This window comes from Aplidium turbinatum, chromosome 3 (assembly GCF_918807975.1).
Source record: "Aplidium turbinatum chromosome 3, kaAplTurb1.1, whole genome shotgun sequence".
Taxonomy (NCBI): domain Eukaryota; kingdom Metazoa; phylum Chordata; class Ascidiacea; order Aplousobranchia; family Polyclinidae; genus Aplidium; species Aplidium turbinatum.
In genome coordinates this window covers 24,941,589-24,955,255 of record NC_137474.1, presented here as the reverse complement: position 1 = coordinate 24,955,255, position 13,667 = coordinate 24,941,589, and the positions used below count along the sequence as shown (strand labels likewise).

General features: G+C 40.0%; 1 protein-coding gene across 1 annotated transcript in view; it reads right to left on the bottom strand.

Moving 5' to 3' along the window:
- LOC145767190 (dynein axonemal assembly factor 8-like) overlaps positions 1–13,667 on the bottom strand; it is a 164,841-nt gene that overhangs the window by 120,565 nt on the left and 30,609 nt on the right. Inside the window, exon 7 of the mRNA XM_082578967.1 lies at positions 6,819–6,899. Coding sequence (XP_082435093.1) covers positions 6,819–6,899 — 81 coding nt within the window. The remainder of the gene's footprint in view (positions 1–6,818; positions 6,900–13,667) is intronic.

Genomic DNA, 13,667 nt, shown 5'->3' with positions numbered 1-13,667 from the left:
CTAAACTTCAAGATCGATCGGTCAGAGTATTTTGCAGTCATTGACAGCTCGCAGCAAAATCTTGCTGACTATTTCAAGTCGACCGATCTTGAGCACTACAAAATTCTACAAGAATCACTCTTTAGTGGAAAGCTACAATCACATTTGGTAGACGATTATCTTCAGTTCTTTAATACAGAGTCCCTTGCACAAGATTTTCGAATGATATTCAAGAAGATACTATCCGCTGTTCGGCAAATGTTTCCGCAAGTGGAACTTTTGCTCATATCACCAGCCCGCTCGTGTTCAGCTGAACGCTCATTTTCAACTTTGCGACGTATCAAAACTTTGTTACGATCTACCATGACACAAAAACGGCCAAATCATGCAATGGTCTGCTATGTGCACAATAAAGTTTTGAATTCGATCAACCTTCATTACAAGCCAAGGATCAACCAAGGACTTCGTTTTTAATTCGCCGGAGACTTGTTGCCGAGTTGCAGTGTTTGGACTTCTGCTGTCCGATGCTGACACTGACAATTAAAATACATTGCATTAGACTTGTAGCCTATCTACTGTAGGCCTATTTGTTTGTTTGTTGAACAGACCCCAATCTTTCAGCTCGCTTCGCTCGTCTGCCCTTTCTTTCCTAGTAAATGTCCCCACCAATCTTAGAGAGCGATCGGCGCCCATGACTGTAACCTATATGCTTCTCATGTACTTTCTGTTTTTGGTGTTACAAAGCCATGTATTGTCATATCCTGTTGCCTTTTTTCGATTGACTGAATATGATTTATACAAAAACTTTTTGTAAAGTAGGCTAAAGTTCCATTTCATGCATCATGGGACAGCTTGTGAATGTATTTCACCAAAACCTATATAAAAATATTTTTAGATTTAATCCATTGGTACTGTCCTGGCATACGTGGCATAGCACTTCCGTTACACCAAGATTGGTTCGAGTAAGGGATGAAGTAAATTAAACTATAGGAGGAGATTCACTTTTGGGTAGGTCTTTTATCATCTTCCCAACTGAGAGTATTGTTAGATTTGATATTTTGTGGTGTCCTATAAGACTTCGTTTTGACCACGTTTGGTCCATGTACTCTATGATGAAATAAACCCTCTGGGGGTTACTTTGATAACATCTTACATCACCTTTCCACCCGAAAATATTGTTAGATTTGATATTTTTGTTATGCCGTGAAATAAGACTTCGATTTAACCTACTTTAGTCTATGTAGCCTACCTTATGGGGTGCAATTAACCCCTGGGGAGTCACTTTGGGGGAGTCTTACATCATCTTTCCACCCAAAACTATTGTTAGATTTGATATTTTTGTGATGTCCTGACATAAGACTTCGTTTTGACCAAGTTTGGTCCATGTACTTTATGGGGTGAAATACACCTTCCGAGGGGGTCACATTATGGGAAGTCACTTTGAAGTCATCTTACATCACCTTTCCACCCGAAAATATTGTTAGATTTGATACTTTTGTGATGTCCAGACATAAGACTTCGTTTTGACCAACTTTGGTCCATGTACCTTATGGGGTGAAATTAACCCCCCGGGGGGTCACTTTCGGGGGGGTCTTACATCACCTTTCCACTCGAAAATATTGTTAGATTTGATATTTTTGTGATGTCCTGACATAAAACTTCGTATTCACCAAGTTTGGTCCATGTACCTTATGGGGTGAAATTAACCCTCTTTTTGGGCTTTTTAGGGGGCTCTAGGGACCAGATCCACCCGGCGCGGTCAATCTTCCATACTTTTTGTGAGTGACATGGTTGACCCCAGTAACTTCAAGGGGTCAAACCTTTTGTACCTTATGGGGTGAAATCTTCTGTCGTAGGCTCCCAGACTAATACTGCAGTGCGATTGAAGGCAATAAAAAATAAAAAACAAACACTATTTTAAAGATTGGCCAATGATGTGCGAGCAGTTACTTTAAAATAGTGTGTTTTTTATTTTCACTTTTCTTCATTGTCAGTAAAACAGCCAAAAAAATGGTCATGTGGCCGGGGTCCTTTTAAAAGGCAACGATAAATATAACGCAAAATAAACAAACAAAACAAGCAAACCTTACACAAATTAGAGTGAAGTAGAAAGCACAGCATTATAGGGTGTAAAAGTATGAACAGACATAATTCATATCTATTACTAATTAGGCAATAAAACTTACATGTTCCTCCTCATTTCACTACTTCTGGCTCTTCTGATTTTTCAGAAATCTTCAAACTTTCACAAAATCCAGAAAAAGCACACTGTTCTCAAATATTTATCAGCACCTTCCAAAACAGACCCTAAACAACTACTAGCAAGTCCAAAATGATTCAATCGAAATAGAATGATGCAATACTGACCACTGAGTCATTCACAACGATGTCCTTTTAAAAGGACAATGGGATAAGTAAACTGAATAATACATTTGCTGTGTACTGGAATTGCTTTAGAGTATGTTACATTGTTGCAATGTTCGGGTTGGCAGATCTTCTTCTTTCGTATGAGAGGTTGGTTTTTAGACTGCGTTTCATTGGGGTCAAATGTCTGGGCATTCTTCGAATAACCACTTGATTGTAGAGTCCTTCAGGGTTGACAGACCAATTGCCGGTAGAGTAAACGTCGGGCAGTGATAGAGGATGTGATCTGCTGTCTGTTCCTCAGCACCACATTTGCATGCCACAGATGTTGATAGGCCTCATTTGTGCATCAAGGATGCAAAAGGTCCAACACTAGTGCGGAGGCGATTCAGCCGTACCAACTACCAGCCAGGTCGGCTGACATCCTTTCCTGGTGGCATGGGTACAGCGTCGGGGACTAAGGTCAACGTATAAGGGCAACATGTGACGTTACTTTCTTGCGGAGTGATTCCAAATGGTGTCGGTATGTGAGAGTCCTGTCCAAACTAACACCGATGTAGACTGGTGTGAGGTTAAAAGGCAGGATGTTTCCATCCATATTGACGTTCAGCTCACGCTTTGCTTCCTTGTTGTTTAGATGGAAAGCGGTCGACACCGTTTTAAATTTACTGAGCTTGAGTCTCCACTTGCGGAGGTAGTCTGACATCTTAGCCATATCTTGAGTTAGGGTCCTTTTCAGTGGAGACCATTCCGAAGCGTTATGGACCATAGCCAGGTCGTCAGCATAGGCATACAGCTTAGAGGTTGTTGGTGGAAGGTCATGGGTGTAAACACTAAAAAGGAGTGGAGCCAGGACGGATCCCTGAGGAACACCATTCTTGAGGCGTCTTGGCCTGCTTCTTCATCCGTATCCGGTGGTGAAGGTGAAACTGTGGTTGTAGACAAGCTCCATTTTAATCATTCTGACCATGTGCCGGTCGGGAAGGAGGTGAAGAAGTTTGTAGGCGAGGCCGCGGCGCCACACTGTGTCATATGCTGCAGTGAAATCAATGAACACGCCACCTGCCTTTTTCTTTTCCTCAAAACAATCTTCTATGTCTTGGCTCATGCGAGTGACCTGTTCTACAGTTGATTGGCCATGGCAAAAACCTGCTTGCTCTGGTGGTATAAGTGGGTTGATGATTGGATTGACTCAAGTGTGGATGAGCCGCTCAAGGATTTTATAGGGGATGCATAGGAGTGAGATAAGAGGGTAGCTCTTAGTGTCATTCAGGGGCTTGTTGGGCTTTGGTATGGCTATGACGTCAGCTCGTCTCCAGGTTTTGGATATTTTTAGGTGGTGCAGGCAGGAGGAGAGGAAAGCGTGCAGCCAAGATTTCAGTGAATTGCCGGCGTGGAGGATGAACTATGGGCATATAATATGGTCTGGGCCCGGTGCTTTGCCTGGCTTTAGGAGATTTAGAGCATGCTGGAATTCTTCAAGGGTGAAGTCTCTGGATATATTTTGCTCAAGTGGTGTTGGAATCTTCCACAGTTCTGACACTTCCTTAGCCACTTGACGAGCCATGCTTTTATCTCCTAAGGGGTATACTCCATTATTCACAAGTTGTGATACAATAGAGTTAGCTGCAATGGGGTGTTCTCCTTGTCTGGACCTGCCAGTTAGCCTGTTAATCGTGGACCATGCTTTATGGCTTGAGTGGGTGAAGTCGATGTTTTGGATCGTTTCTTCCCATCTTCCCTTCCCAAGGCTTGTGTGGTGTGAAAAAGTGTTTCACATTCTTTATCCCAGCACGGTATGTAAAGTTTTTTGCAGTCACGAAGAATGCACTTCTTTACAGCGTAGATGGTTAGGTTGCAGAAGTCCTGTTAGGCTTTGTCCGCTTTAGTAGCATCTGGGGGAGGAAGCTCCTTAGCAAACTGGTTGGTAATTGTGCCGTAGTGCTTCCAGTCAGCCTTGCAAAAGTTCCATCACTTTACTGGCTTGCTCGTTATTGGTGTAACATGGCGAGTGGAGGTTATAAGAGAGGGTCGGTGTTGTGACCGTGGGAACTTTCCTAGTACTTGTCTGTCAGGGAGTTGGCAGTTATTATTGGTTCTCACGAATGCTAAATATGGATTGGTACCAGTGTTCCATCGCCTTGATAGGAAAGTTGGTGAGCCTTTGGGATCTAGTAGGAAGATCAGGTCGTTGTTACCACCCATGTTTCTAAGCATTCTCCATCCGCACTGATGTAATTGTACCCCCAGTCAGTATGCTGACAGTTGAAATCTCCAGCATAGATGCAAGGGGAAAAGAACACAAGTAGTGATGTAACAGAGATTTGCGAGGGAGGGGGTTTATAGATGTTAACGATGTTGTGCCCCTCTACATTGATGCAGTGCCACTCTATCTCAAAATTCTCGGGAGAGGAATCTGATGTTTTCCAAAACAGGTCACTTCTGACAAAAGATGCAAGGCCATGTTTCCTGCTAAGAATGTATCTGGCTAACGAAAAGTTGTTGATTGCTAGCTTTCCACTGATGTGCAGTGGGTTTCCTGGAGGAAGACAGTGGTTGCATTGTACTCAAGGGCAGCCGCTCGACCATGTCAAGCTTGCTGGGCGTGAGCCCTTCAACATTCAGCTGGAGGATAAGGAAAGACCTCTGCCGAATCCTTCTCTCTCCGGTCGTTGTCCCAGCTCATTATGCCCTAAATAGGGCTGTTTTCGCTGTGAAACGTCATGAATGTAGTCTTTTTCACTGACTTGTTGATGAGTTTTGTTTCACCTTTTCATTTGTAATTAAACTCGGCTACTCACAGGAGGGACCGCATGAAGATGCTCATCATGCCCCCTCATCATCACCATCCCCAGATTGGCAGATGAACAATCAGCATTAGACACTACTTTAGGTTGCCACAAAAAAGAGTAGTTCCCCAGCAGAACCATACGAATTGAAGCCGTTGCTGAGTGATGCATGTCGCAGGATTTGGGATGGTTAAATATGTTTTTTAATCGCTTTTTACGTTTTTTTTCGTTTTTTATTTGTTTTATTTATTTTTTGTACTATTTCCAATCGTTTTATACAATTTTTCAAGTTACAACTGTTTTCATTTATCATAAGAACTGCAAAATATAGTCTTGAATTATAGCTGCTGAATAACTTATTATGTTTAGTTTGCTGCGGTTTTGACTAAGTTCTGTAAGTTAGAAATGTGGTTGCAATGATGAAAATAAGGATTGTTCGGTCCCAGTGGTGACCATGTTAACAGTCAACTTCCTTTGTTGCTTTTCTTAATTTAATTTATTAGTTTGTTTATTATTTATTCCTGTCATTTCTTTCATTGCATATAACCTATTATGATGAGTAATAAGTGGAGTATTACGATGTTCTTTAAAGGCTAGTTGGTGAATCTAGTCCAGTCGGCTGATACAGGTTAGGCAAAACAATACAACAGGGTTGAGCATTACATTGCTATGTCCACCAAACATTTGACCACGAAAGTATGGGAGCATCTGAACTTTAGGGACTTAAAGAAAAGTGCCATCAAAGGCCATATCATGGAATGTTCTTTTTGCACAAATCAAAAATTCTCTACTGATGCATTTAAAATTTTACGCAAAGGCAAATCACAATTTGACACAAAAATTCAGGAAGCGTGGTTAATCAAACACTAAAACAAAAATTTAAACAAACAATTATTTGTAAGCGGCGCATCCATTCTCCTTAACATTCATATAACTAGATGTATCATGGTTCCGCGGTAAAATTCTTTTGTAGTTACGTAATTGCTTTATTCCTAATGTAATTTGTTTTCCGTCGGTCTGTCTGCGTTCCACTCTGTTGCTTTTAATCGCTGAGTATTTCTTGATGCTCATAGTCAGTTAGCTTGTTACCTTCAGGAAGTTGAAATTTATTGCATTTATATAAATATTTTTAGATTCCTTATGCGGCGTAAGTTAAGCCGAAAACGTTTGACTGTTATAACTATTTATAAATATGTAAAATATAATGCCCAACCCTGTTGTATTGTTGCGCCTTGCCTGTCTTTGGTACAAGAAAGCAAATTCTCTCCCGAAACTATATGATACAGGTTGGCTTATCAATAAACAAAAGTAGGCAGGACCACACTAAATAGACAAATTCATGTTGTTTCAATTTAAATTTAATAAACCTGAATTTGCCCATTTAGTGCGATACGATATACTTTTTTTGATTATTTTATCACACTACGCACCCTTTTGGATCATTGGTGAAATCAAATAAAGATTTTAGTACAACGTTTAGTGCAAGGTTTTATTTTGGTGTCTTATCAGTGTTTTGATTATGTAAAAACAAATATCAGAAAAGCAAAAGCACAAATTTTGTTCCAACATGTATATAAATTTTAGACAAATTGTTGGTGCAAAAAAATGTAGTTTTTTTAATTTGCTTGTTTTTTTCAAAAAAAAAAACGACCACAAAAAACGACTCACTCCACCACGCAGGATCACCTGGTTTAGCTTCGTTAAATCCTGATTGCTTCTTGCTCAGACAAACCAACTCGTCCATCAGCTCTTCACTGCATTGTCGGTCTAAACAACATATTTCTTAACCATTTAAGACAACGTTTAAAAGGACCTATCTTCAGCACAAGGCTGACGCTGACAATTCTTGTCACACTATTGGTGAGAAAGATACAAGTCAACGCTGCACCAATATAGTTATTAGTTAGCTGTGAGTGTTAGCCTACTTCATTGCAAGTAAACTACATGAAACATACAACTTGAGTGAAAAACTGATGGGTTTTTCTGTAACGTAGGTCACTTTACATCAGCTACAGTTAGACTTTACATCAGCATCAGCTACAGAATTTTATCAAAAGCAAGCAATGATAAAAGAGGAGTTATAAAACGGGGATATTAGGGTGTTCCATTTTGCAAAAAGTTTTTAGAAATTAGTGCAGCTATGTATTATGGGTTTCCACCTATGATAAAAAGTATTTTGGTGGAGTTTCAGAGTTTTTTCGCCAAAACTGTGGTTCTGCCGCCATTTTCAAAAATGGCGGCCAGATAATATATCATGAAAATCTACAGCCCTACACTGGCGTAATGTGATCATATAATATGTCGATTACGGGGATTTTGGGGGACATAACACAAATCTGAAGTTAAAAACGCTCTACGACAACAATTTTGCAAAGTGAAATTTTACCACTTGAAATTTATGGTGAAATTTTACTGAGATGGACACAACCTGACCAAGAATACCTCATCCCAGAATAAATAATCCTGAAATATAGTCAAACTTTTGAAATAAAACACGATTCACTTACAAACAAATTGAGTTAATCACTGTTAAAAATTCAGGGGTACGACTGGGAAGTCTAAATGTAGGAAGCTTGCGTTGTAGAGGTACTGAGGTGAGTGAAGAACTGAGAATGAGGAAGGTAGATGTTTGCTGTTTACAGGAAGTCCGATGGAGGAACAAAGGAGCCAGGTTTTTGGGTGTCAAAGGAAGGAGATACAAGCTGTTGTGGTCGGGCAGTGATATTGGGATCAGAGGAGTCGGGATTTTGGTGAAAGAAGAGCTGTGTGAAAATGTTGTTGAGGTTCGTAGACAGAGTGACAGAATAATGGCGAAAGTGATGGTGGTCGAGCAAGTAGTGATAAGAGTAATCTGTGCTTATGCACCACAAAGTGGAAGATCTGATGCAAAAGTAGAAAGATTTTATGACAAAATAGCCCATGAATGGAGCACAAGAAGTGATCAGAAAATTGTATTGGGTCTTGGGGACTTCAATTGGCACTTTGGCAAACAAATTGATGGGTTTGAAGGTGTCCATGGAGGGTTTGGTATGGGAGAAAGGAATCGCGATGGAAGGCGACTACTTGAGTTTTGTGACGAAAAGGACCTGTGTGTTGCTAATACCTGGTTTAAGAAAGAGGAAGGAAGAAAAGTAACTTTCAGTGCAGGTGGCAATGAAACTGAAATCGACTTTGCGTTGGTATGCAGGAAAAACAGAAAACTGATTAAAAATGTAAAAGCGATACCATGCGAACTTCAGCATAGATTGGTGGTTGTCGAATGTCGACTTGGACAAGAAAGGTCTGAAGAAAACTGTAAATAAAAAAAGGGTGATCAAAAGAAAAGTTTGGAAGTTAGAAGATGCCGACACAAAAGAAAGGTTTAAAAAGAGAGTTGAAAGTCTTGTTCACAACGATGTGACTGATCTATGGGGATCCTTCAAGAATGGAGTTTTGCAAGCTTGCGATGAAGTTTGTGGGAAAACAAAAGGCAGGATGGATCGAGGAAATACGTGGTGGTGGAATGAAGATGTGAGAGAAGTAATTAGGTAGAAAAAAGTCGCATACAAGGATTGGTGCAGAAATAGATCAGAAGAAACTAAGCTCAAGTACAAGCAATTGAAAAATCGGGCAAAGAGAATAGTTGCAAAAGTTATGAAGCAAGAAGCTGAGCAGGAATTGACCAAATTAAAAAACAGTCCCAACAAAGTATATAAGTTTATGAAGGTTCTGAAGCGGGATAAGAAAGATGTGGATGGTGGACGATGTATTAAAGGAAGGGATGGAAAACTTGGTTTCAGTGAGAAAGATCGTGGAAGAATTTGGAAAGAACATATGGAGGTGATAATGAACGAGGAAAACGATTGGGATCAAAATGTGGACGCCGACGTGGTAGCAGGTCCAATGGTCCATTAAAGAAAGCAACTCGAGAGGAGGTGACGCAAGCAATGAAGAAAATGAAATCGGGGAAGGCTCCTGGACTATCTGAAGTCACTGTGAAAATGATACGTGCAAGTGGAGAGACAGGACTGAAAGCAATGCAGAAAATCAGCCAACGTGTGTTAGATGGAAAAGGAATGCCAAATGAATGGAAGACGAGCGTGGTGATACCCATCTTCAAGGGAAAGGGTGATGCATTCGATTGTGGGTCATATAGGGGAATAAAACTGTTGGAGCATGCAATGAAGGTAGTGGAAAGGATGTTGGAGAATAGAATAAGATCTGTGGTAAAGCTGGACGAGATGCAAGGTGGATTTATGCCTGGGAAGGGAACGACAGATGCTATTTTTATTTTGAAACGGTTGCAAGAGGAATATCGGGACAAGGGAAAGAACTTGTACATGTGCTTGCTTGTACGTGTACATGCAGTACATGTACATGCTTGTACGTGGACATGGAAAAGGCGTTTGATAGAGTTCCAAGAGTGCCTTACAGCATCCACATGTTCCACTGAACGAGCACTTCTTCTTCTACCACTGTGTCCTTTGTTCAAATTACACACAGTCCCCACGGTGTAAAAGTTAGCAACTGTTCTGCTAATTGTTCTTCGATTTGGTGCAGCTGCTGTGTTAAAAAATCCACAATCCCTTTGTTGGACCTGGACCACTGATTTCGTTTGATGCCAAATCTCAGTGATTTTTGTTCTTTGAATAAGGGTTAACTGCGACATTTTCCTAACCTTTAATCTATCGCAACACAAACTTTAGGCTTTCTGAAATGAGAAAAAAATGCTATTTCCCAGAAAAAAATGGTTTTGGAACTCTTTTTTCAAATTACTTTTGTGTACATTTTTTTAAGACACCCTATATATCCGCATTTTTAACAATAACCTTACACGATTCCTTCTCTGTTCCAGATTGTTTCTCGTTTTTCATATCAAATACCAAACCAACGTGAAAATGATGTTTCCATACCTGGCGAATTTCCTCCCTTGCTACACGATGGATTGGTTGATTGTTCTGTGAATTTCGCCTCTGAGGAACAACAGCCTAGCCAGAACTTTAGAGCTGTTAGGAAGCTTAGAAACACCTAGTCTTTGCTAGTGTTTCCAGTGAGGAAGTCCTTTCTTTAGTCTTTGTGCCAATGACCGGTGTGCTTCACTAGCCGTCTCATTCAGTGGCATAACTGATCTGAATCTTGTAACTTGCGTAGGATCACTTTATTCACTAGCTACTAAGTAAGGCTTTTACCCAGTTGAGAGACTTTACTTCGGTTTATCGAACCTTTTGGTCTGCCGTGGGGTACTCTGTTGCCGTCCATTAGTTAGTAAGTAGGTAGGTTAGTAACTAAATACAGGCTACTGTAGACTAGTTAGTAGGTTTTCATCGGATCTGAAGTACGGTACACGAGAAAGTACATGTCAATTTTTTTCCTCATACCGATTGATATGATCACACCGACTAGAAAAGTTTATGCATACATGCATTTCAAGGTCAAAATGACAATAAGATGCTCTTTCCGTGTAATTTGGAGTCCTAAACAGTGTGGTCAAATTTATGTGTCAAAATTCTCTTGGCAAAATTGTTGCTGTAGAGCGTTTTTGACTCCAAATTTGTGTTCTGCGACCCCAAAAACCCCGTAATCGACATACTATATGATCACATTACGCCAGTTTAGGGCTGTAGATTTTCATGATTTTTTGTCTAGCCGCCATTTTTTTAAAAATGGCGGCAGAACAGAAGTTTTGACGGAAAAATTCTGAAACTCCACCAAAATACTTTTTAACAAAGATGGAAACCCATAATACATAGCCGCACTAATTTCTAAAAACTTTTTGCAAAATGGTACACCCTAGGGCAGGGGTTCTTAAACTTTTTGAGCCGCGCCCCCCTTTGACGTGCCATCCAAACTTGCGCCCCACCAAACTACAAAATTAGCAAACATTAAAGTGTAATGAGTAATGACAACAGGAATTTATATTTAGCTTTCATCAATGTGAGGGATGTAATTGTTTTTCGGAAACCAAAAGTTTAATTCGAGGCTTTGTAGCTGATAATGCACACCTCAGATCGGCTTCACAATCAATAAGTTTGTTTCGATGTTTTGTTTTTATGTTCAAAAGTGTAAAAAAGCCACTTTCGCACAGATAAGTGGAGGAAAACGGAAGAAGTGAGCGTATCGCCACGCTACCCACTCCCTTGTATATGTGCAAATATTTAACCCAAAAATCAGTTAGTGGCATTGCTTCATAATCGTCTTTTGCAGTGGAGTTACACTTTATTTCCAAGAATTCCTCTTGCAAACCGTCGGGAAGAATGTCCTCGTTAACACGAAAGGGATTTCTTGTCATCTTCCATTCTGGAAGGTCGGTGTCACCCAAGTCTGGGAAATAGTGTTCGAATTCTTGTTTCAAAAGCTGAAGGTGAGCCTCCACTTCAGCCTTAAGCTCACCTTCCAGTTCAAGTTGCTTTTTGTCAAGTGCAGTATCTAGGTTGGGAAATGAAGCTGCATTTCCTATTTGTACTCGGCGGTGCCACAACCCCAGCTTTGCCACAAATGCTCGAATGGAATCATAACTATTCATCCGGTTAGTATTTCTGCCCTGCAAGAGCAGATTTAAATTATTGAGGGCCTCGAAAATGTCCACGAGGTATGCCAACTCCAGCTGAAACTTCTCTGATGAAAATGGCAGAAGGAGATCTTGCTTCCCATGAGCTTCCAAAAATACCATTATCAGTTCATCTCTCATTTCATACACGGCTTTACACGCGGGCTAACATATTACCTTTTGATAACCAACAAACAGATGTATGGAAGAGAAGAGTCTCATGGTTCAAATCCATATCCTTGCACAGCTTGGTAAACAGTCTCGTATTGATGGCACTGGTTTTGACGAAGTTGACGGCTCGTATGATTACTGTCGGAATGGCCCGTTTCGGCTAGTCCGATTGGGGTGATTCGATTCGGCTAGTCCGATTCGGCTATTATCCTTTTCGGCTACAGCCCGATTCGGCTAGTCTGATTTGGCTGATCCGATTCGGCTAGTTCCCTATTGGGCTACAGTCTTTAGCGGTTAGTTCCCTATTCGGCATTTTTTTGAAAATCCAACGATAATCCTTCTGTAATACAACAAAATCCAACATTGTTTCTTTTGCATTCCGACAAATTTAGCGAAAAATGTTTGAATTATTAAATTTCTTTTATAGTTGAAATCATCGAAGCTTTAGATGAGTGGGGTTTTGACCTAACCATTGAGATCTTAAAACTAAAAAGGGAATTAAATTTCTTTTTGAACTATTACTGTTTGCTCAGATGAAATTGACATGTATCATGCGTCGCCGTCTGCATGCAAACTTAGAATATATTAGAATCCTCAACTATTACAAAATTCTAAATCCAACGACGCTTTCTGTTTATTTACAGTAGAGAATTTTGTATTTTGATCTCGAAGCTTTAGATGAGTGGGGTTTAGACCTAACCACTGAGATCATAAATCATATTTATGACACTGGCATAGGCGCCGACTTTTATTTTTGCACGGGGTGGCGGATAGCACAATATGGCAACCTAAAAACTTTCAAACTGCATGTTTTTGTTTTTTACTAAGCGTGTTTCGTAGATGCAATTGTCTTTTCACACCTGATTTGTAGCTCGATTAATTACAAAGCAACTTTACAACAAAGCACAGGAAGTATGTCGTGAATTTTATTGTTACGTTGTCGCTCTGACACTTAACATTTGGCAAAAGTATTTTTGCGAACGGCAGCTCTGTCAATCCAACTGTTAATCAACTGGTCAAATTGTAACCGTGAAGCTTCAGCTTGATAAACATTTAAAATTAGGATGTGGTTCTATCGCTGTTGCGTCATGGTAGATCACAAGTAGGTTTTTATGCGCCTGAGTGCACTACTAAACGATCGCTCCGCCTCGCAGGTGGTGGAAGGCAACGATAAGTATATTTTCACAATGCAGACCACGTGTGGAAGCATTAATGATCTTGTTTCATTGCTTGCAAATAGATCAAACAGTTGCGACAGTTGAACGCTTTTTCGGTGGCATCTTTAAGCTGAATAAAACTGGAATGTCGGGGAAAACTTTTACTGGACGACTTTTTGTAATTTTTTCTATGATGTAACAAGCAACTCCTAACTTATGTCAGACCAATAAATTCCCTCCTCAAACTTTTACAGGACAACTTTTCGTAATTTTTTCTATGATGTAACAAGCAACTCCTATGTAAGACCAATAAATTCCCGCCTCACAATTTGTCACGCATTGACACGCAATATTACATTATTACTGCATGAAGTAGATAACAAAGTAGAAATTAAAGCAAGAAGTAGATGACAGTACACTCCAATTGAAATCGGAAAATAATTCAAAATGCAAAATCTTGACTAATTGAAAAAGGTTGCTTTCATTATTGGGAATTGGCAGGGGGTGTAGCTTTCCTCAAATAGAATCATGTAAACGTGTAAATTTGCAGAACGTTAAAACTGCTACTTTACTAGGTGCACTTTATAAATAAAACTCAAAAATTTCGAAAATTGCATTTTTTTAATAAAATTTGAAAATAGATATTCATTTAGGAGGTGGAGCTATAAATCATCGGGATAA